At 43.4% G+C, this 23,527-nt stretch overlaps 2 protein-coding genes across 3 annotated transcripts in view; both read left to right on the top strand.

Moving 5' to 3' along the window:
• Positions 1-5,622: 5,622 nt before the first annotated feature.
• alyref (Aly/REF export factor) lies at positions 5,623-9,240 on the top strand. Its single transcript, XM_084328712.1, has 6 exons — positions 5,623-6,029; positions 7,584-7,736; positions 7,941-8,088; positions 8,475-8,541; positions 8,636-8,837; positions 8,938-9,240. Exons 1-6 carry the CDS (start codon positions 5,760-5,762, stop codon positions 8,950-8,952), a joined length of 855 nt encoding a protein of 284 aa, XP_084184838.1. The 5' UTR covers positions 5,623-5,759; the 3' UTR covers positions 8,953-9,240.
• Positions 9,241-12,479: 3,239 nt separating this feature from the next.
• Positions 12,480-23,527, top strand: part of arhgdia (Rho GDP dissociation inhibitor (GDI) alpha) — a 61,419-nt gene continuing 50,371 nt past the window's right edge. The window contains exon 1 of one of the 2 annotated variants that reach the window (XM_084328775.1): positions 12,480-12,526. The gene's annotated coding sequence lies outside the window, so the exon portion shown is untranslated. The remainder of the gene's footprint in view (positions 12,527-23,527) is intronic. The other variant, XM_084328774.1, reaches the window with a different exon arrangement.

Raw genomic sequence — 23,527 nt, 5'->3', positions numbered from 1 at the left:
GTGGATGGAGCTCCCATTTAATTACCTTTGACCTCCATAACCTTGTTCTCTTAATTATGTGTAGTAGTGTGTGCAAAATGATATACTGTTAAGATTTAATTATTTTTTTACTAAATCCTTTGTCCACACTGTTAGCTAGTTAATACATGACACCAGAAACTATTGAGGTGTTCAGAGTTGACATACTGGTGGGACCCCCTATTTGAATTATGTTTCGCTTCTGGATGTATTTATTATTACTATTATTTTTAAATAATTCTAAACATTCTTAAACCTAACCTCCACCTGGAGACCTCGCACCTAATTCTAACCCCAACTAGAGTATGAGGGCCGACGTTCCACTCTACTGGTTAAAGTTGCTTACTCGTGAGTAGTACGTTCATTGATAAAGAAAAATAATGTCCACAGCCGCTCCAGTGTAAAACAAAGATATCCAAATGGTTTATTTCTCTTCCACAGCGCAGTCTTTCTTTACAGAAGTGGTCCTAAAGCTATTTTCCTAAATATTCACGTCACTACTACAAGGTAAGAAAACTGTATTTTCCCAGTCTCCAAAATCACTGCCGACTTGACACATGACAAAATTCCTCCACACCTGAAAGCCGTAAATCAACTTGCCGGTTCTTTCCACAGCAAAACGGTAGGCAAGGCACCCGGGTCTAGAAATGCAGGCTTCAATCTATGTTGTTTAGTCTATCTGTTCAGTACTGCTCAGCACTGTTTCAAGATGCACACTGACCTCTTCTTCTTCTTCTTCTTCTTCTTCTTCTTCTTCTTCTTCTTCTTCTTCTTCTTCTTCTTCTTCTTCTTCTTCTTCTTCTTCTTCTTCTTCTTCTTCTTCTTCTTCTTCTTCTTCTTCTTCTTCTTCTTCTTCTTCTTCTTCTTCTTCTTCTTCTTCTTCTTCTTCTTCTTCTTCTTCTTCTTTAGAATTGCCAAAGAAAGATTTAAGAGAGAAGAAAGAGACTCCCAACTCTACCAGACTTTTATAGAAGATTTCCCTCTCTTTCCTATACCTTTCACATTTTAGGAAGACATGCCCGACAGTTTCAGTCTCTCCACATTCACACCCCCCATCTGGATGTTTTCCCACAATGCACAAGGTACTGTTCAACCCACAGTGTCCCAGCCTCAATCTACACATCTTCACCCCATCACTCCTTGACCCATATCCATCCACCTTGATTTTGACCCGAGGCTGCAGAGAGAAATAGTGCCTTCCCTTGGTCCCCCTTTCCCACTCCGCCTCAACTCCTTTCTTTATCTTCTCTCTGAGTTCTACTCTTCCCATTGAAATGCCTATCTCTTCCTCCCTTCCCAGGCTCTGTTTGGCAAGGGAGTCAGCCATCTCATTTCCCTCAATCCCAGCATGCCCCGGGACCCAACAAAACTCCACTGACCAGCCTGCCTTCGCAATCCTATATAAAACCAACATTATTTCCTGAATGAGATCAGGGCGAGCTTTAGACCCACCTGCACTCAGAGCCATCAGTGCAGCAGCCGAGTCAGAGCATATAATCACCTGGCTTGGTCCCACTTCCTCCACCCACCACAATGCCCAGAGGATGGCAAGCAACTCTGTCACAAATACAGAGCTGCCATCAGATATTCTTTGTCCCTTACCGATCCCTAACCGAGGCACACACCACCCAAAGCCTGCCCTCCCACTTTCAGGATCCACAGAGCCATCAGTGAAAACCTACAGAGACCCTGATTCCAGAAGGAACCTCTCTATTTCTCCCACAATCTCGCCCTTATCATCCTCCATCAAGAACCTAAATTCAATGACTCGATCAGGCACTAGCCAAAATGGCACTGACAGCCAACGAGTGTGCTCCGCAACCCCCCCCCCCCCCCCCCCCCCCCTGATGCAATCTCAACTTCCTGGCCCACTGATCAATACTGGCCAAAAAAGGCTTATACTTATCCCCATCTCCTGAAAGTAAACACCTAGCTGGGAAGGACAGACTTGTCCCACCCAATTTTGCCCAGTACTGTAGCCCTTCTTCTTCTTCTTCTTCTTATTTGAATTTCCGGCAGAGTAGACGCATCGTGGCGTATTACTGCCCTCCGCAATTCTTTTTATGGGCTCTTCTTCTTCTCCTTCTTCACCTTCTTTTTCTTCTTCTACTGGACCCTGTCATCAACTACATTGTCCATTGGAGTGCAGCTACTGCTGCTACTTCCTGCCTGAGCCCCCCTCCGCGGGACCCTCCTTGCCCCCTGCTATCTTATCCTGGGCTGCTTTGTCCCTCGCAGCCTTGTCCCTCGCAGCCCCCTCAGCCAATTCTTTACACACCTCCTTCCAGTCCAGACCTTCCAATCCCAGATGTTGAACCGCTATCCTAACAATCATCTTCACCATCTCTGTTCTACCCGTAACCTCTGCCATACCAGTAACTACCCCTGCCACGAAGGCCACAATACCTAATTTCTCCTCCCTTCCCCTCTCTCTTTCCACCTGCTCTACCCTCACTGCCAAATGCCCTCCTTCAACCCCCTGCACCCTTTCTTGGCTACCCTGTCCTGCCCTGCTAACCGCCCCAGCATACGTCAACTTACCCTCCCTTCTCTCTCTCCGATCCGCGACCTCCTTCATCATCACCTCGCACCCCCGAAACGCTACACTATGCTCCCCACCACAACTACAGCACTTCGGCTTCACTCCCTCTCCACATTTCCCATATTCATGTTCCCCGCCACACCTAGCGCACCTCATCCCCTTCATACACGTGGTAGCTATATGGCCAAACCCCTGGCACCTATAGCACCTAAGAGGATTATGAACAAATTCCCTAACCCTATACATCCTACGCCCTACTAACACCTCCCTAGGAACAACCCCACCCTCAAACGTAATCACTACCGTCCCCGTCACTGCCCTCTCCGCTCCCCTCTTCATCCTTACTGCACTCTTAACTATGCCATTACGCCCGTCCTCCTTTAGCTCTTCCACCAGCTGCTCTACTGTAACCTCGACCGGTACCCCAACTATCACCCCCTTACATCCCCCCCCCCCTCTTCTCCCCTACTCTCGCCACCTTACTTATACCCACCCCCCCAATGCTCTGCATCTTCCTAGCCACCTCCACCTGCCCCTCACTACCACACCCTACGGCCAGATTCCCATCCCACAAAACGTTCACGTACTTTACCTCTCCTAATCGCTCAGCAATGAGTTTGGGCCACTCGAGCCTACCTACTTTCCTCTCATCCCTCTCCCCCTCAAGCCTGACCACTATATGGATCACTTCCGCTTTTGCCACATCTTTTCCTGCACCCTCGTCTCCCGGCCCACTTGAGCTATCGTCCCCCCCTTTCTTCCTCTTCCCCCCTTTTCCCCCCCTCTCCTCCCCCCTACTCTCACTATCCCCATCGCTGTCGTTCCTCTCCGTCCGCTTCTTCCTCTTCTTCCTCACCGTATCCCACCCCTCCTCCTCCCTCTCTTCTTTCTCCCTCTCCTCCCCACTGTACTCCGACTGATCGCGAATATCGGTCGTTAGCTCCATTTGCCGTTCTTCCTCTTCCTTCTTCTTCTTTACACCATCCGACTCCTTCCCTTTGTCTTCCACCATCTCCGAGACCTCCTTCTCACTTCCCTCTCCGTTATCGGTCGTTAGCTCCATTTGCCGTTCTTCCTCTTCCTTCTTCTTCTTCTTTACACCATCCGACTCCTTCCCTTTGTCTTCCACCATCTCCGAGACCTCCTTCTCACTTCCCTCTCCACACGTCACACCCCGAGGGGACACTGGGCTCGCACCCGGTGACTCGCGTCCCTCCTGACGCAAGCCCTCATTCCACTCGCTCCCATCTCGATTCACCCAAAACCCTGGACATTCTTGCACCGGCCGGGGCCATTTACGAGGAATCCACTCTCCCCGCTCTCCATAAGCTGCATGGCTCGCCTTCCACCACCGCTCACTCCCCCTCAGCTTCTTAGGCATCTTCTACTGTAGCCCTTCTTCTTCTTCTTATTTGAATTTCCGGCAGAGTAGACGCATCGAGGCGTATTACTGCCCTCCGCAATTCTTTTTATGGGCTCTTCTTCTTCTCCTTCTTCTCCTTCTTTTTCTTCTTCTACTGGACCCCGTCATCACCTACATTGTCCATTGGAGTGCAGCTACTGCTGCTACTTCCTAATGTTTGGTTATGACATCATACTGTGACATCACAAATGTTCTAGAATGTTTGATTATGACATCATACATCTATTTTATACTTTTTATACTTATCTATTTTTATCTAGCACAATCTGGAGCAAAACAGAAAGAAGCATTTTATATAAAAGTATTCTGTACTTCTGTATGACAACTAATAAAGAAACTTGAACTACTGTGACATCACAAATGTTCTAGAATGTTTGATTATGACAAATAAGACGGTGCAATGACTATCTAGATCCAATCAATATTCCTAATGCCGTTTCAATGTAAGGTTATAAAAATAAACATATAAACATTCACAATAACCTAAATTATATAGCTTTGACTCCTCTACAGCGGGGGAAGGGAGCACGTGAATGAATGTTGAAAACGTGTGATTTTTTTTTCCGTATCCTACGTGTGCGAAGACGCTCTCTGATTGGCTAGCCGCGTACAGCGAAAGACCCTCTCTGATTGGTTTAGCGCCGAAGTATCTCTTCCCCCTAACTCTAAGCATAACCCACTTCGAAAGAGGGCCAAAGCATAACCACTTTGAAGCAGAGAATATATATGTACAAGGCGGGACAGACCTTTCGGCGCTAAACCAATCAGAGGGTCTTCGCTGTACGCGGCTAGCCAATCAGAGAGCGTCTTCACACACATAGGCTACGGGGAAAAAATCACGGGTTGAAAACAAGCCGTCCTGCGTGATTACGAAACCTAGCCGCATTTCTCGGAGACGCTCTCTGATTGGCCACTGACGCGTTTGCCCAATCCGTGACGAGCTGTGTCTGCCCATTTCCACGTCAAACAGCCTGCAAACCATACATATCTATGCCGCAAACTACCTGGCGTTCTATCGCCATGCTCTAAGTCTAAGACAAACTCTAACCTTAACCAACTTCGAAAGAGTGCCTAAGCTTAACCGTCGAAAGAACTTGCCGTCACGCTCTAAGACAAACTCTAACCTTAACCAACTTCGAAGAGTGCCTAAGCTTAGTAAGTATGTGGTGCCCAACTGAATCAACACATCTACAGGTTTTTAATTTTTTTTTTTTTTTTTTTTTTTGGCGAACCAATAAAAACGGGTGCGACCCAGAGTTTGGGAAACACTGGTTTAGAGGATTAGATTAGATTCTTATCTGTATGTCATAAATGTCATTATGAATTGAAAATGGGGGACCCTGATGTAAACAAGACGAAAGTCAGCATTCCCTTAACAATTGTGTGTATTGAGCCGTACTGTATTGTACCCATTCTGCAATCTTAATTAAAATGTTCAATCAATCAATAACCAGTGTAGAAACAGGCGTCGGCCAATCAGAGAGCGTCTCCGAGAAATGCGGCTTGGTTTGGTATTCACGCAGCCGTCCCACGCAGTTTTCCGGATAGCGCGACTACGCCACACTGTTCGGTACGTCATTACGTTACACACGACGCGCCACTATATCTACGGGCTATCCCCGGCTTCACATTGTTTTCTTTTTCTGTCGGGAGGTTAGACCTTTGTATTGTAACAGGGATAGGGACCAAACAAGGATAGGGAATATATTTTTTTTAAACTTATCCTAAAGTGTTGTTTGTTGGTTAGCGTTATTCGAACAGCGTTAATTAATAATCATGACCGATAAAATGGATATGTCTTTAGACGACATTATCAAACAGAGCAGGCAGCAGCGAGGCGGAGGAGGCCGCGGTGGAAGAGGAGGCCGTGGCCGGGGCGGCGCACCCGGGGGCCGGGGAGCAGGAGGCGGCGGTGTCGGGCGGCTCGGAGGCCCCGGAGGAGGAGGAGGGTTTGGAGGCCGAGGCGGCGGATCATCCGGCCCCATGAGGAGGGGACAGAGCCAGAACCTGAACCGTGGTCGAGGCAGACCGACGCCGTACAGCAGGGTATGATGAGAAAGTTAGGAGGAGAATGATGAGCTGAGAGAAAAGGAAAAACCCTGAAAATGCTCCGGGGGTGACATCCTTCTAATCTACGATAAAGCATGCTAGCTGAGCTAGCTCGCTGCTAGCCAACCGAGCTAACCAACCGTCGAGTTTTCCCCCTAAAGGGGGAGAGCTCTCTAAATTACGGTTAAAGAGCGTAAATGGAAGTTTTATTAGTTTGTTCCCATTATGTGTTTGCACCGTTTTTGGAGAGAAGAGGCTTTTGGAGAGAGAGAGCTAGCTTGCTGCTAAAGCTCACGTTGGATCGTCGTCTGTCTTCTTAACCCTGCGAGGCCTCGCCGGCGCCATTTTGAATCCAGCATCTCCTCAAACATCACATTAGTGGTTTAGTCGTCGTCTAGCTGATGATGATGGCAGAACAACCCCCAACACACCAAACGTCTGCTGCAAAATGAAGATTTTTTTTTCCTTCCATGGGAGCTTTAGTTTCGATCCACCGTTTTGCTGTCCTTTTGTTTGGGAGTGGCTTTATTTGTAATGGGGAGCCATTCGGTACCAGTATTGCTGGGTGTTTTGTGGATGATGGCCCCAGTGGACTCTTCTTCTTTCCTCCACCCTCTTCGGTCGTAGTGTTATAACGATATAATGTTGTAACTAGTAGTAACCACCCACCAACACGGCGCCAGTCAAAATGGCGTGGTTTTCACAAAATGGACGCTCAGATTGCATCGCCATTGCATTAGTACGGATAGTTGTGTCCCCTTCTTCTTCTAGTTCCCCCATTGACACACGGGCTGGCTGGCCTTTTTTTTTTTTCATGGCTGTCTCACAAGAACTTTTTATCAAGGAGAGAGGCTCCTCGAGCAACAACGCTGTGGAGAGGCGACAGTGCTTCAGAGAAACGACCCCCCCTGTCTTCTGACTTCCAGTGGATCAGTTCCTTCTTCGTGATGGCCATCTCCTCTGGAGGCGCTGGATGGCAAGAGAACACAGCAGCGGGCGATATTGGTAGCTAGCTGGGGATGGATGGGGCACAAGTTGGGTTAGCGTTTAGCTAAGACTATTATTGGGTTTTGCTCGTAGTAAACAAGTTATCCTACATTATGGGTTAGCTGAGTTACTCAACTGCTTTACAGTCAAATACAGTGTACAATGTAATGTCTGATATTTTAAGTTTTGCCCACATATTAGTATTACATGTTTTACTGAAACTTAATGATAAAATGGCACAGCCGCCCACCCCAATTTTTTTTTTCAATAGCATTAGCAATCAAGCATTAGCATCAATTCTGGCTTACAGTTTTTTTTAATTAAGGTTTTTGCCATATATGTCCTAAATTTTGTCTTGTCTGAACTGATGAACTTGCTTATTGTAGTGCTGGGGTGGGCAGGGAGCGTTGGGGACCTTCTCTCTTGTGGAGGCGGAGCCACCCTGGCCCTGTTGGAAGTGGAGCCCTTGCTTGCCCCAACACCCGGCCGGCCGTGTGGACTCTGTGATTGACAGAGGCAGGGGACCCTGGAATCAGCAGGTGCGTTCTCTTTCATCTGTTGCAGCCCAAGCAGCTCCCGGACAAATGGCAGCATGACATGTTCGACAATGGCTTCAGTGCCAACGCTGGCGGTGGAGGAGGAGGGGGCGGCGTGGAGACCGGAGGGAAGCTCCTCGTCTCCAACCTCGACTTTGGCGTCTCTGACGCAGACATCCAGGTATTTACTGCAACGTTTGCTAATATATGGAGTTTTTTTTATACAAACTACACTTTCTTTTCCTACAGTTTTTTTTATTTGTCATACAGTAAAATAAAAATGAGGTAGGGGTGTAGTGCAAATCTTTTAGTAATAAAAGGTCTGTGTGCAATGAATGTAGATGCACGTTGCTTTTAGTGAAACCAATGTGTCCCTCTCCCTCAGGAGCTCTTTGCCGAGTTCGGGACGCTGAAGAAGGCTGCGGTCCACTACGACAGGTCGGGGAGGAGCTTGGGCACAGCGGACGTCCACTTCGAGAGGAGGGCCGACGCCTTGAAGGCCATGAAACAGTACAACGGTGTCCCTCTTGACGGTAGGCATGACATTTGGTTCTCACTAGTGATGCACCGATGTGAAAATTGTGGCCGATAACCGATATTAATATTGCTGTTCTGGCCGATAACGATATTTACCGATGTCGATATCTGTATAGAAAACACATTTTTATGATAATCAAATAAAGAGCTATTTTCCAAAACTTTTTTATTTTTATTTTTTTATACTTGTAACTTATTTTCAGAAATGACATGTAAAAAGAAAAAAAAATCTGCCCTATCTTGATATCGGACCGATACCGATGTGTTAAAAAAAACTGCCATGGCGGCCGATATATCGTGCATCACTAGTTCTCACACGGCAGAATTCACTCTCCTCCCGGAGTTGACGCGCAACAATGACGCTTGCCTTCTCCTCATGCAGGGCGACCAATGAACATACAGCTTGTGACGTCACAGATAGACACACAGAGGCGGCCTCCGATGCAAGGGTGAGTGGAAGCGACCGTGGCATGTATTTACAGGTATATTCTCATTTCAAGGTTTGTGGACAGTATGTTTGATATATATATTTATTGCTTTCAGCATGAACAGAGGCGGTGGAGGCATGAATAGGGGTCGTGTCGGCGGCTTTGGGGGCATGCAGAGAGGACGCGGGGGTCGTGGCACTGGCGGGCCCAGGGGGCGAGGCAGAGGAGCTGGAGGCGGTGGCCGAGGAGGCAGTGGTGGCGGCAAACAGCTCTCTGCAGAGGAGCTTGACGCCCAGTTAGACGCCTACAATGCCAGGGTAGGTTTCGGAGCGACTGCTGTGTGTCTTTGTTTTGTGAAGCGATCTCTTTCCACCTTGATCAGCGGTCTAATTGTGGTGATGTTTTGTTTCTTCTCAGATGGACACAACTTAGTGCTGAGGCCGTTGCTCCTGGATGTCTCTTCCCTCCCGTCTGTGCAGAGAGTCTCAATGGGGGGAGGGGGGGGGGGTTACAGGATATTTTACACTTGGATGTCTTCTAATGTGATTCAAATTCGTGTACCAGTTCTCCTTTTAAATGCTCCGAAGTGTTTTTTACAAGTTTGTTTTTTGAAGAAAATTCTTGGTTTTGACTGTAGGTTATGGGGTTGGGATTTCCCTGTTACTTATTCCTTTTCCCTGTAGATCACATGTAATAAACCTGCAGTGCGTATTGACCATATATTTTGTCTTTGCTTGTTTGTGTGTTTTTGCTTGAGGAAGGTTGAGGGACTGGCATAGTGTTTCATTCTTGTCGTGATGTGCTGCCTTCATTATGCTTACTGTTATATAGATGTTAAGCTTATTAATCTGATTGGAAGGTTGTTTGGAAATCCCGGCTCTGGGATTAGAGGCCTTGCATGGAATGTTTGTTTAGCTCTTTATACCAACTAGGTCATAAGCCACCAAATTAGATTTTTGTTTTCTCAGTCAGTTTTGCAGTCTTGTTTTTTTTTTTTTTTTTTTTTTATATATGTCTGCAGGAAAAAGGGTACATAATGTATGTTATTTTATAGCCACAAGTAATGTATTTACGTCTTGTATAGCTAATATTTACATTTCGGATTGGTGAAAATCCAAAAGGAACTGCCTGACCGCTAGTCAAACTAACGATGTTTGGTTGTGGTAGAGTTCTCTCGCCACTAGACTAAGCCGCCCACCCTGATGTATAGACAACAGGTTATCTGGTGGAAAAGTAGGGTTATGGTTGTTTTAAGGTAATCTGTGTGGTTTGAGGCTATTGTAAAGTGTCAGTAGTCAGGTAAAGGTACTTTCCTCCCATGTGAGCACTCAGTTTGTTCCTGAAAAGGTCAACTAACCGAATGTTACTTATAGACTATTAGTATAACCTACTATATGTACTCTTTTCCTGTGTTTGACTTTGAATATGTACTTTATTTACATATTTTAAGGCGAGATCTGACGACATTATTTTAAGCATTGTGTGAAATGGAATATAATACACACTTTCGTACAATGACATTAGAGGAAAGCCCTCTGTTGGGACACTACAGCTGATGTTCCTTCTTTGTATGGTCGTTCTATACAGTGCAGTATATAGAATGTAAGTTAACAACTAACTTGGTTTGTTTTGGGGTTGTGTTCGATTTGAAATGGAACAAGGACTTAAGGTTTGAGTGACTTAATTAGAGGATGTTTACATCCATTCTGGGTGAACAGAAGGAATTGTTCTAGCCCATTTGTATACTGTCATACTCAAAGTCCTATTCCATATTTTGTTGGAAATCTTTAGTTTGAAGGACTCTTAAATGGTAATTTGTGAAATGATTTGGCCTTTCCTGCTAACAAAGTAAAGAGAAAAAAAACTGCCTCAGGCCTACATATGAATGGTATTTCATGTGGACTTAGTTAGAATAGCCTACTCAATAAAATGTAAATAGTCTTAACATCAGTTTGATTTTTTTTCTTGTCCGATTTCTCCATTGACTTTCATTGTAAAATTGGACTAGAAGGTCACACTACGTTCAGACTGGAAGGAAGTTGCCCAAATCTGATTTTTTTGCTCATGTGACTCGGATCTGATTGTATTCACAACAGTCTGAACGGCACAAATCAAATGGGATCTTTTCAATTATGATTTGGGCATCTGAGGTCTGATATTTTGCATTGCAACCTCAGTCTGAACAGTCGTGTTACTTTTATGTCACTCAGTCTAGATTAACAGAATCACAATTGTTTTTTACACCCATCTTTATTATTAATTTGCGCGTGTGGTTCAGTTCACACTGGAATATGACATTGGGCACATGAAAAAGGTTAACAGTCAAATAAATAAATCTGATTTGAGCAATAAATCATAATTGAGCACTAAGGCTTGTAGTGTGAACTAGTCTACAAGTAAGGGTGACATAGCCTCTAACTTATTGCCATTCTTCTAATACAATTTAAATAGCCAATGTATAAAGCAAGGGTAATTTAAAGACTAAGCATGCAGCTCTTGAAGTCAGTTTAGTGTCGTTTTCAGCCTTTTGCTTCATGTAAATGCATTACCTATGAGTAGCCACTAGATGTCTTCCATGTCACATTTAGAGAATCACAGAATATTAAACATTTGAATGTGTCAAATCGATCATATTTGCATAATTATGTTGTATGCTAGCGAGAGATGATAAACGTAAAAAAGAAAAAAAAATTGAAGTTATTCGAACTTGTGACCAACCGCACCGCAGGCTCCACAGCACGGCGGCGAACCAGTTGAGCTAAGTGTCGATGGAAAAACAGCGGGGATTACGGCTACATAATGCCGCAAGCTCTGCCACTGCCGCTCTGCCGCGGGGCGTGTCGCGGCCAATCAGGGAAAACGCGGAAGCACTCGGCAGTACTCTTCGGCTGGGATTAAAGAATAGGCATGTGGCCGTGTGTGCATATTTCCTTTTGAAGGACGTCAGATGAGTTTTGGTTACAGTGTGTAACGTAAATATAATGAAGGGAAGAATGGATCATTTAACAAATAAATGTTTATAAAATCTGTATTTAACAACTCATCAGAGTAATTTTGTCTAGACTCTAGACCGCTCGTGCCCACGCATGTGTGTGCGCGTGATTTTCCCCGGAAGCGTAGTAACCTGCTGCCACCTTTGAAGTGAAGTGATCAAAAGTTGCAAAAACAATACTTCCGCTTTTAGATTTTTTGCCTTCAAAATAATAGTAATATACTATTGTAACTCAATTGACATTTCTGTAGAGTACGACTTTATTTCCAAAGTCTGTCTCTGGTATTGCATTTGAGGTATCAAAACTAAAGAGTCACTGCTTTTTATGCAATAGGACATCTTGAATAAAACTTTTGAAAGTGAATGCATGCATTTGCTCTTTCCATGCAAAAGACTGGATTATAACATCTAATTATTGCTGGACTCATCCGCAGTGGCAATTTTTGCTCAGCAGGTTCATACATTGCAAACATTTAATAAGTTGCTCCCCCCAAAAAGGAATCCACGCTAGCTCTATAACTGTTTTATGTTATAGCACTCTGCAGAGCTGAGGCTCGGACTCAAGACCTTGGGCTTCCCATACTATAACACCACCATAGCAAAATGAATATGCATCTTGGTGGGTCATTTAGTAGGCCCGCCCTACCAGATTTTCCACGACACCTTTTAATTTTGTATCTTGTCGGTTCTATTTTGGTGGCCCTAGCTGTCAGAAAATTGCAACTTCAACCATGTAGTACTCATATCTTGATACTTATCAACTATTCTCAAGGTCCTCCTTTGATTTTAGTTTGTAGTTTCTTCAGTTGAGCTTATATTCATTGCAAACGTTTGTCTTTCCAGTGTAACCAGAATTTAAATGATAGGGCTAGTATAAATACATGTGCTTTTATTTCGAAAAAACACCGAACCGGAAGAGGCTGTGATATTGTCGGCGGCTTGTCGGATCTCCACCGCCGCTCCCCTCGTCGCCATTCAGAGGCGCTTCTCCCCCGCAGCAGCACCACCGCCACGGTAAGAGCTGCTGCAAACACGTCTATAAAGTATTCAACTAACCTTTTTTAACCCAATATACCAAATGTGTTGCTATTTTTCTGGTGTCGTAAGGAATGTTTGGTTCTTATCAGTTGGAATAGTGTTTATTATTACTAATAAATTATTAGTTGTCCATCCAGGCTGACAGCAAGTTGATGGTTATTATGAGGAACTTCCAACATCCACGTTACCCTGCTGTTTTTTTTGTAATTGAATTGGTACATTTCGTTCACTAATGTTTAAAAGTTCGCCACCTATTCTAGTGTACAGTACGTTAACTTAGAATTCACAATAAGTTGATCTCTTGTCTGTGATCTGATCGTTTCCTGTGAAACCCAGTGAGCGCTGGCCGCCCAGTTTCTCAAAGCATCATCATCATGTAACGGTATTTTATTAAACCAATATATACTGGACAGATACAGTTGAGTCATTATTGAAATGTCAGTAACTTTGTTTGTTAAATGCAGTTGTTTGGTCCAAGTGTATATGATGAGTATATCGTGGATGACGTTACTGACTTTTTTTCTACCACTTCCTGGATCAGAGTTTTTTTTTTTTTTTTTTTTTTTTTTTTTGTTGAATGAGTAACATTATTAGCTTTACTTTAGAGCAGTAGATGACTGTCGATTCAAATGTAATGTCGTTATACTGCACAACACAAGTACAGTACTACAACGAAAACATAAGTGTGCCATCCAACCAGAGTGCAGATGTAACAGTAAAGTGCAATAGTAATTTACAATTCACACAGATTGATTACACTGGATATAAAATATATAAAATTGGTACTACCGATTAATAGTACAGTTTTGTAGAATCACGTATTGATTGTTGTATAGACTTGAGGGCCCAGCTAATTTCTGTCTTGTTTGTTTTAGTGTTTCCCCCAGAAGAAGCAGGGCTGGCACTACTTTACTGTATTGCTTGAGTGACAGTGCAACTTTTAAAAGTTGAACTGTATACATGTAGTTAAATGACTAGTTTAACTACATTTAAAATCTCAGTAGCTTTTTTGTTATTTTTATTAGTTCACTCCTCTGGGTTGTGTAGGTAATTCATTACAAACAATATTATTTCCCTAGAAATGCTATATTGTCCTCATTCCTCCTCAGCAACACCCTTAAAACACACCCTTGGGTGTGCCTAATATAGTTACATGGAGCAACAACGCAACTGACATTTGAGTAACGTGTTCTTTGATCATTTAGCGACCAGGGCAGTCAAAACCTCACTTGCGATCATTCTTCCACAACGTAGTTTGGATGTAGTCAAATGTACTTATATTCAAAGTAGTTTTAGTTTGACAAGCTATTTTTTTTGAGAGTAGCTAAGATTTAGTTTATTTGTGAAGTAGCTAGCTAGTGATTTGGTTAACAAGTGTTTAGAGTAGTTTCCCCAACACTCTATACAGCATAGTCTGTAACTAGGGCTGTCCCCGACTAAGGATTTGGATGGTCGACTATGATTGGCCAACATTTGCCGTTAGTCGACTATTGGTAAAAAAAATATATATAATCCATTTGGGCTGTGGGGGGTGCTTAATGTCTGAAGGAGTCGACTGAAGGCTTCTTGTCCTCTGCAAAAGCATACAATTTAGGGATGCCCCGATCGATCGGCCGATAATCAGTATAAATATGCGATCGGGGAATTCCGATAATGAGTCATATTCGCCGATCGCGGAAACTGATCAAGTGGATATCTCACTCGCTTGTCTCAGACGCACATGACCTGCAAGCTGCTCCTCCTCCCTAGCCCCGCCCGTACCCGTGTAGAGTTTGTAAACAGAGGAGGCGGACCTCCTCTGCTGAGTCTAGATAGTGCATTCGACCTGAGCTAACGTTAGCTACCTAGCTATCGTTACTGTTTAAACAAAATTACCCAGTCAACTATTCACTTTTAGTAGGCATTGTCTAACGGTATTTAGCCGGCTAGCTACTGATAGCTCCGGATATCAACAAATGCCCCAGGAAGTCTAGTAGTCCATGTTGATATCTCCGTTAGCTTGCGTTAGCTGACGTTAGTTCACAGTTCAAAACGAAATGTCCGATTGAACTAAATAGTTGTCTTAACGTCATCTAGCCGGCTAGCAGTAGCTACAGATAGCTCCTGATATCAATGTCTTATAACATTGATTGAATGCGTATTCGAGCTGAGGGCTTGCTGAATGTGACAGTAGTAACGTTATACCAATAGGGCCCAGCTGCAGCGCCGGAGAATCCTTTTTGGAGCTGGAGGCTACTAGAGTACTCAGACAGTGGCGCGGTTTGCAGATAGCGAGCATTTTGACTTGTTGCGTGGTGGCGATGTCTCGCAGATAATACAAGTACAAGTCTAATTATATAATATATATATTTTATATAAAAAAAAATTATAAAATAATTTTTAATTTCTTTTTAATCAAAAACGATCGGTATCGGATCGGTATCGGCCGATATGGCTCACGACGATCGGTGATCGGTATCGGTGGCAAAAAATGTGATCGGGGCATCCCTAATACAATTGGTCCACTGATGGATACATCTTGATATTTGTCTTAGATGGGTGAAATCCTCTTTCAGTGCCTCTGTGCCTGTTTTCGTAGGCAGTTAGCCTCTGGTATGCGTGCCATTAGCGTTAGCCACGCTTCTAGGCCTCTTATTTTGGAAAGAATGATAAATAAAAAAAATAATAATAAAAATAATATATATATATTCGACTAAGAGGTTGGCCAGTCGACTACGGCTCTTTTCGACCGATTAGTCGACTAATAGGGGTCAGCCCTAATAGGGGTCAGCCCTATCTGTAACTGAGGCTTGTATGCGTCTCTGGCATTAAGTTATTGCAAACTTGTTCACACGGGTCTATTCTATACCCACATGACACCGGCGCATTCCTTACTGTGTGTGATAGATAGCATGGTGGGATTTCTCATTCGGGAGATAAAAGGAGAAGTTGAAGTCCGTCCCTCACGTTGGGGCCTCAAGAGGCAGGTCCATCCGCCGAGCAGGAACCAGATGTCTCCTTCTTGTTCTTTCAATCTCAAGTGTGATTTTTGTGTCTTTCGAGTGTCGTGATATTTTACCAGACCGTGCCGTGTGTGGGGTGTTGACCAGGGTTAGGCTCGCATACAGAGAACCAATTAATTAAATAATATTTAAAGGGGAACTATCTTATAAATGGCCTTTTTGAGTGTTTAGCATTGTTTCCTAGCTATGTGAACTTATATTAATATGATCTATGTCTCAAAATTCTCATATTGGCGCATTCTTCCAATTCTCCTCTCACAATATTCACCCTCACTGAACTGAGTCATTTGAAAATGTGCGCGATTTGTGATGTCAGAGAGACACCGCTGCATGATAATGGAGAGATACAAGATGAGCTGCACACAGTTCTGTACCCACTCCACACAGTCAGCTCAAAACGGCTCGAGATCTTGAGGTAGAAAAATGCTGTTTTTGAGGACTTGATTAGAAATACAAAACAATGAATAAAAAAAATATATATATTACAGAGGTGTTCCATAGACTCTCAGGAATTGTGTAAAAGTGCCCAAATAGTGAAAGAAATAGTAAAATAGTTCCCCTTTAAGATTTTACGCTAAGGAAGGTGGAAAATGAAACCTTCAGTGTGGCCCGCTCCCATTTGACGAAACGAGAGCAATGTTTTCCCCTGACGATAAGGATTAGGCCTATGTGTTCTGAGAGCCGGTCGTATCTTTTCTTTCTGGCCGGACACTTCCCCCTTCAACCCCCCCCCCCCCTTAGCTCCCTGCCACTGAGTGGACGTCGGACGTCAGTGGCCCCTTCTGCCTAGGGTTGGTTCACATTCAAACCGGTACCCAACGGTACCTTTTTTCAGTACTTAACTTTCTCTGTAATAAACAAACATTTAATTTCAGTTGTAATCTTTTTTTTTATATATATAAGTTATTATTATATATATATATATATATATATATATATATATATATATATATATATATATATATATACAAAAATAATAATGAAGTCCAAACTTCTCAATTACAACATTATTTATTTAGAACATTTGGTTATTTATTGTTCACAAAAACTAAATCGCATGATCATGTATTATGTTTTTAAATGTTTAAATATCAACATTAATATCAGGTCATCCTCTGTAAATATCATCAAACTCCTCTGACCTCGACTGGTCTTTCCCAAAGACCCAAGAGACGGGACAGTAATATATATATATATTTGTGGAAAAGGCTCCCTCTTGTCTAGTATATTACACCACTCTTATACTAAACATGTAATGGCGCTTTTCCACTGCATGGTACCTACTCTACTCTACTCGGTATTTTCGGTTTTCCATTACCAAAGTACCTGGTACCAGGTACTTTTTCAGTACTTTTTGGGTACTTTTTTAGTCCCTGCTCTGTCGTGGTTCCAAGCGCGAGCCAAGCGGGTAGAACTGGTACTAGAAAAGTCACGTGAAACACTGCAGACCACTGATTGGTCAGAAGAGAGACGCGTCACTCGTTGGAGAGTCTGAACGAAAACAGAAAGCCGCCATCTTTAATGTCTCGCATAGGATTTCATTATGGTTGCAGCAGGCACAAGTTCAATAAACAAACGTTACAGTCACTGTGTATTCTGCCTCATTTATTGATTAAACAAAACCGACATCAACACAATTTGCCACCGAGCGGAGAGTTTAGTCTCGCAAAAAGATCGCTGACTTGTTAAGGCTTAAGCTTATGTTGTGCTAATGTTGTGCTAGCGTTTTAGCATGGCTATCGTACATAGCGTGATCAATATAACTCGCTATTGATTGTTTGTATGAGTAACGTTAATGCTAGTAGAATAGACACAACGTGAGGTAATCACCATCCATTTTAAACCGGTTATTACCTAATGCTAACGTTAGCAAATAGACGCGACTGGTAACGTTACAGCTTGTTAGCCTAATGCTAACGTTAATGTTAGCATAGACAGCCTAGCTAACGTTAACGCTTGTAGAATAGACACAATGAGAGGTAACGTTAGCGTTAGCAGAATAGACACAACGAGAGTCTCGTTAATGTTGTTATTGATTGATTGATTGAAAACTGTGTTTTACTCTGGCTTGCGCCTACTAGCTCACGGACATAGCTATGCTGGAGCTCTCACAGAGCTATGGAGCTCTCAGCTGTACACAAGCAGCCCCGCCTCCCCACACGGAGACAAACTGAGTACAGTACTTTATTTTAGTACCTGCAGTGGAAAAGGAACGAAGTACCAGGTACCTAAAGCGAGTAGAGTAGGTACCATGCAGTGGAAAAGCGCCATAAAGGTACCGAAACCTGGTACAGATCGATCTAGCGTGAATCGGCACTCGGTAGTACCGATGTGATTCCGTCGGTACCCTTAAAAGTACAGAGTTCGGTACCCAACCCTACTTCTGCCTCTGCTCTGACTCCCGGGGGAATATGAGCAGGGACACTAGCCAGCCTCTCACACACAGAGCAGCAGCACTGGTGGAGATGAGCCTTTTCCCACCTCGTTCCTTCTCTCATTGTTAGGGTTGAGCACCGAAAACCGGTTCTAATTAGGATCCGGTTCCTAACTTCCGGTTCTGGAACCGGAAGTAACATACCTGCTTTTCGATTCTTAAATTTTTTTTTTTTTTTTTTTTTTTTTTATATATATATTACTTTGTTAATTAATACCCTAGTTACAGTACAGCAACAAAATTAAACTGTATCAAGTCAACTGAAAATGTGAATAGTATGAAAAAAAAAAAAAAAAAAAATAATTTCTCCTGCGAAATAAGCCGTGACCTGCACCTCAAAGAATCGGAATCGAGAATCGTTCAGAACAGGAATCGATATGGAGAATCGGAACCGGAATCGTTCAAATCCAAACGATGCCCAACCCTACTCATTGTGCCGTCTTCCTCGGACCAGAGCAACAGACTTCCCTCTAGGGAGCAGTGGCCTTCGCAGGGACCTCCTCCTCCTTAGGGAATTAATGGCTTTCGTGCTGGAAATATTTTTAGTCATTAGTACTAGGGCTGCACGATTCTTGCTAAGATGTGAATCACAATTTTCTCTTTAAGAATTGAGATCATTCCCGGAGTCAGCATTGCCCTGCGGCTTGGGCCGGTCGTCGTACTAACTCGTTTGGCTGAGTTAGGGGGAGGGAAGTCGTGGGTGGTAATCTGGCGTTGTGGACAGCGACGCCTACAGGTCAGGTCTGGGCGAAAGGCAGGAAGTGGTGAAGGCAGCGTGACCTCCCACGCGTTACGCTTCACCAAGGAGAGTCCTCGCTGCCAGGTGGGAAAAAGAGCCACTGGCTGTCTCCACATGTGTCGGAGGAAGCATGTGGTAGACTTCAGGGTTCCCTTGTACCGACCAGTAGGGGGAACATGCGCACAACAACCAGGTAGGGGAGGGGGGGAATTGGCATAACGACTAAATTGGGATTAGGAGAAAAATCAGGCGGAGAAAAAGAGGAGTTAAAAAAAAAAGAAGGAAAAAAAATTAATTGAGATCATTGATTCTCTCTCAAGATTATTTTTTCAATAAAATAATTTATTTATTTGATAACATATCAAAGTGCTTGACTTAACACTTTGGCTGCCATGAAACGTATTTAGACGTCATTGCCGGCCATGCTCAAGTTGCCGGAGGACGCTGTACAGCGTCCTTATATCAATATTTCAAAAATCTGCGATCGGATTCATATGTCCCCTCCGCTGGCCTGAGATCCACCAGCAGGACCCACTGAGCTCTCTGGCGGTTCAGGAGCGCCATCTGGTGGCCGATCGGCGCAATCGCTTAACAGGATGTGCCATAGAGGTTGTGCTAGACGTCCGTATTACTTCCGGGCACTCGCTATAGGTCCCGGGACTCTGGCTCATCACGCTACACAGTGATCGATTGCCAATAACTCGATAAACAACATGATTTGGACGTATATACCATTATACAAGCTGGAGATGGACCGGGTAAATTTACATCCCATAATGATAAGATTTCTACTCTACGATGATCGCCCAACGGCGCGCGGAGACTGGGGTGAGTTTTAGCGTGTAACGTTACCGTCTTCGATACTAACTGCTATTATCAACATTTGACCCACATTAGATGATTGGTATAACGCTGCCCACGGAATTATAAACGCCCCCTAGCCCATCCGGTCAACATCAGATGACGTGTAGTAACTTCTAGAAGTACGTCTAGTTGGAATTTTTTATATCGCACTGATTGCCATAAAACTGTATTGCATCATCAATATAATGCATTTGGGGCTATAGATCACGTTCTGGAGAAAGCTGCAGAAAGAGATGAAAACATACTTATACATTAGACCATACTTTACTATGAATATGTGAATGAAAAAGTTTAACGTTGCTACACAATGAACAATACATATGACTTTGAATGGGCCCTAATAATGGCAATGTAGCAATAGAATTTAAAAAGTTATAGCCATGCAAAGAAGGGGACTTTCTCCATAGACAAATAGAGCCGGCAACCTATGGTATATCATGAATTTAACCCAAGGCAACCAAAGTGTTAAACTTAAACATAACATATATGAAAGTGCTTGTAACATACAAAATAACTAGTCAGAATCGTCATCATTTAAAAAAGTTAAGTAAAAAGTAACCCTGATTTCCGCCCCCCCCCCCCCGATTAATCATGCAGCCCTATAGTACCCCGTTACCTACAGGCTACCGGGTGTTATTTGACGTGTAGCCGAACACGTGGCCCCGGGGGCCTGTGAATTCCCATACGCACATGATGCAACGCTGACCTGCGTTTACCGGCCGACGAGCCCCGTGGGTTTGATGCCGCCGCCGTCGGAAGGATTATACTCCCGGGTTGGTCCGCTCACCGTGTCCACCAGCCCCGCGAGGGGAGGCTGTTGCCAGGGAAGGCAGACATGAATCTGGGCACGGTGCGGAGAGCCCACCGGGGGAGAGCCAGAGGCCTGACCTTTGAGCTGGCACCTTGGCTCCACCACTCACTCACTCACTAACTCACTCACTCACTCACTCACTCACTCACTCACTCACTCACTCACTCACTCCCCGCTTCCTGCTGCAACACTGCGTTTCTCAGGCTATTTATACATACACCACTCCCTCCATTTGTTCCTGTTTCTTTCCTGTCATACAATCTGCTGTTTTCCTCCTTCCCTTTTCAGAGCTACCCCTCCCTCGCTCTTCTCCTTTACTGCTCTCTCTCTCTCTCTCTCTCTCTCTCTCTCTCTCTCTTCTACTTTACTGTTCTCTCTCTCTTCTACTTTACTGTTCTCTCTCTTCTACTTTACTGTTCTCTCTCTCTTCTACTTTACTGTTCTCTCTCTCTTCTCATTTACTGTTCTCTCCCCTCTTTCTCTCCTCTCTTCTCTTCTCTCCCCTCTTCTTTCTCTCCTCTTTATAGTCTCTCTTCTCTTTGTCAGTTCATGCCTCTGTTTCTCTTGCTAGTTTTTCAGACTGTTTCTGTTGAGTTTGTCTGCATTGCATCACTTTCTTCAAGGCATTGGTAAGAGTGGGAATGACCACAGGCCCCACAACATGATAATATCATACCATATTGTGATGTTGTCATTCATAACTTTTTTTTTCAACTGCAAATTATGCCCCCCCCCCCCCCCACCGGATAACGTTGTCAACACCTGCAGTAAAAATAGATCAGTTGTATCTAATATTTCAGCCTATTCACCTCACTCTAATCATTTATAGTGCAGCAAAATTGGATAATAAATGTTCTAGTGATGCACCGATGTGAAAATTGTGGCCGATACCGATATTAATATTGCTGTTGTGGCCGATACCGATATTTACCGATGTCGATATCTCTGTATAGAAAACACTTTTTTATGATAATCAAATAAAGAGCTATTTTCCAAAACGCATTTTTAAAACTTTTGTAACTTATTTTAAGAAATGACAGATACGTATTTAGATTTTTTTTTGATTTTTTTTTAATATCGGCCCTATCTTGATATCGGACCGATACCGATGTGTAAAAAAACTGCCATATCGGCCGATATTATATCGGCGGCCGATATATCGTGCATCACTAAAATGTTCCTTTTCCCACCCCTAATTGGTAGTACTGGGTATCTTAACTTTTTTATTTATAAAAATGTTTTAGCACTGACTGGATCATGTCCATAGCACAGAGTAATAAAAACAGTGTAGTTTTGGCTAATGGCAGTTCTGTGCCTGTGGTAGCAAAACATTGGCTGATATTGATAAAAGAAAATCTCTATACACGTACACCACATAAGGGCCCAGCATGTGTGTCTGTGTTGACACGACATCAAGCCAGCATCATCTCTTTCCACTAGCGGAACCACAGCAGCAGGTAAACAGCATCTAGCTGTAAAGGGTCAGTTCTAGGGATGCATATATAAATTATATATATATTGGCAGATTTCTCTTTATTCAACCGTCCTGGTCAGATGAGCAAAACTGAGCCAATATCGTCACTGAACATGGTGTATATCGGTTGACGGCAATTTGCTTTTCATTGATCTGCGTCGCTCTGATGAGCAAAACTGGCCAGGTGTGAACAACCAATGACTATTCCTCTGTCTACCTGCAGAGCTTTCAGGCGTTGTTTAGGTACTTGTACAACGTCACTGCAATAGACTGAGTAAACGGTAATAAAGATGTATTTATTACTTTCCATTTAGACTGCATGTAAATGGTAAATACATGTGTTATCACTGTAGGTATACAATTGGATTACCTGCTTAGGAACCATTTTAAATAATAATAATTCATACAGGCCACTAGGGCTGGGTTAAAAAAATCGATTTTCCGATTATGAATCGATATTGAATTATCGATTTATAAAATCCCAAGATCGATCTTTAATTTTTTTAAATATTTTTAAATATTTTTTCATCTCCCAATTTAGTCGTTATGCCAATTCCCTTCCTGGTCGTTGCGCGCATTGCCCCACTGTCGGTCTGGGGAGGGTGTAGACCAGGGGTCGGCAATTAAGTTTGGCCTCGGGATAGGCCTTTTCCATTGGTTCTCCCAGCCCACGTGACCATTGCTAGCATTTCCATTGGCTATAGTGACGGATAGGGCTGGACGGTATGGTCTAACATTTATATCACGGTATAATTTGAAGCATAGACGGTAACGGTATATATCACGGTATATTCATTTATCTTAAAATGTCTAAATAAATGCTTCTGAAGGTAAAACACTGGTATGGCAGCTATTGCTGTACTCTTGTATTACTAGGACATATTTCACAGTACAGAGGTATTTTAAGAACATTTATTGTGCAAAAATGCAATAGAAAAATGCAAAACCTTTTCTCAAGTTACTTCCATCTCTGAAAAACACTTTTTTCATGAAATACAATAAAATCGAGCGGCACAAAGTGAAAATAAAAACTACAGCAGGACCGGAGGTTTCTTTCCCTCAAACACAATAAAACTCCAACTCCAACTAAAACTAGCAACGTGTTTGACAATGTAGAGAGCGAGAGAGTGGGATGTAATAGGTTTGAGGTTTGAGCGTCCTAAGTTACCGTAGTTGATGATGTCACACCAGGATGTCATTGTTGAGTTGGAAACGGGAGCAGCCTGATGGATAAAGCGATATAAAGAAACGAATAGCCAATAAATGTGAAGTTATCTTTGAACCTCTGTTGTCAAGCCTCGTCAGTATAACCCCCCCCCCCCCCCTTCCTCATTAATGGAACTGGTGCTGCGGAGTCACGTTAGAACGTTAGATTAGTGGCTAACGTTAGCCCGTTGCTGCGCTAAATAGGGCTGCACGATTTTGGGAAATAATCTAATTGCGATTTTTCTGACAGATATTGCGATTAAATTTGCGATTACAATATATATTTTTAAGCAGCCCCACAGAGGTTTATTGTAAAATGCGGCTTGCATCTGGCCTACGCAGTGGGTCTTTTCAGGACACCGAGCCTGAAAATGTTTCTTTTTACCTGGGAATCGATACCGGTACCCAACGGTACTTTTTTTTCTGTACTTTACTCTCCCTCTCTGA

The sequence above is a fragment of the Notolepis coatsorum genome (assembly GCF_963971535.1).
Source record: "Notolepis coatsorum genome assembly, chromosome: 14".
In the NCBI taxonomy this organism is placed as follows: Eukaryota; Metazoa; Chordata; class Actinopteri; order Aulopiformes; family Paralepididae; genus Notolepis; species Notolepis coatsorum.
This window is presented reverse-complemented; position numbering and strand designations above follow the sequence as displayed.

Bases quoted from the DNA above. Each gene is read 5' to 3' on its own strand.
- alyref (XM_084328712.1), top strand. From the start codon at position 5,760: ATGACCGATAAAATGGATATGTCTTTAGACGACATTATCAAACAGAGC. The intron at 8,089-8,474 runs GTAGGCATGACA...CTCCTCATGCAG, and splicing joins CAACGGTGTCCCTCTTGACG to GGCGACCAATGAACATACAG. The intron at 8,542-8,635 runs GTGAGTGGAAGC...TATTGCTTTCAG, and splicing joins AGGCGGCCTCCGATGCAAGG to CATGAACAGAGGCGGTGGAG.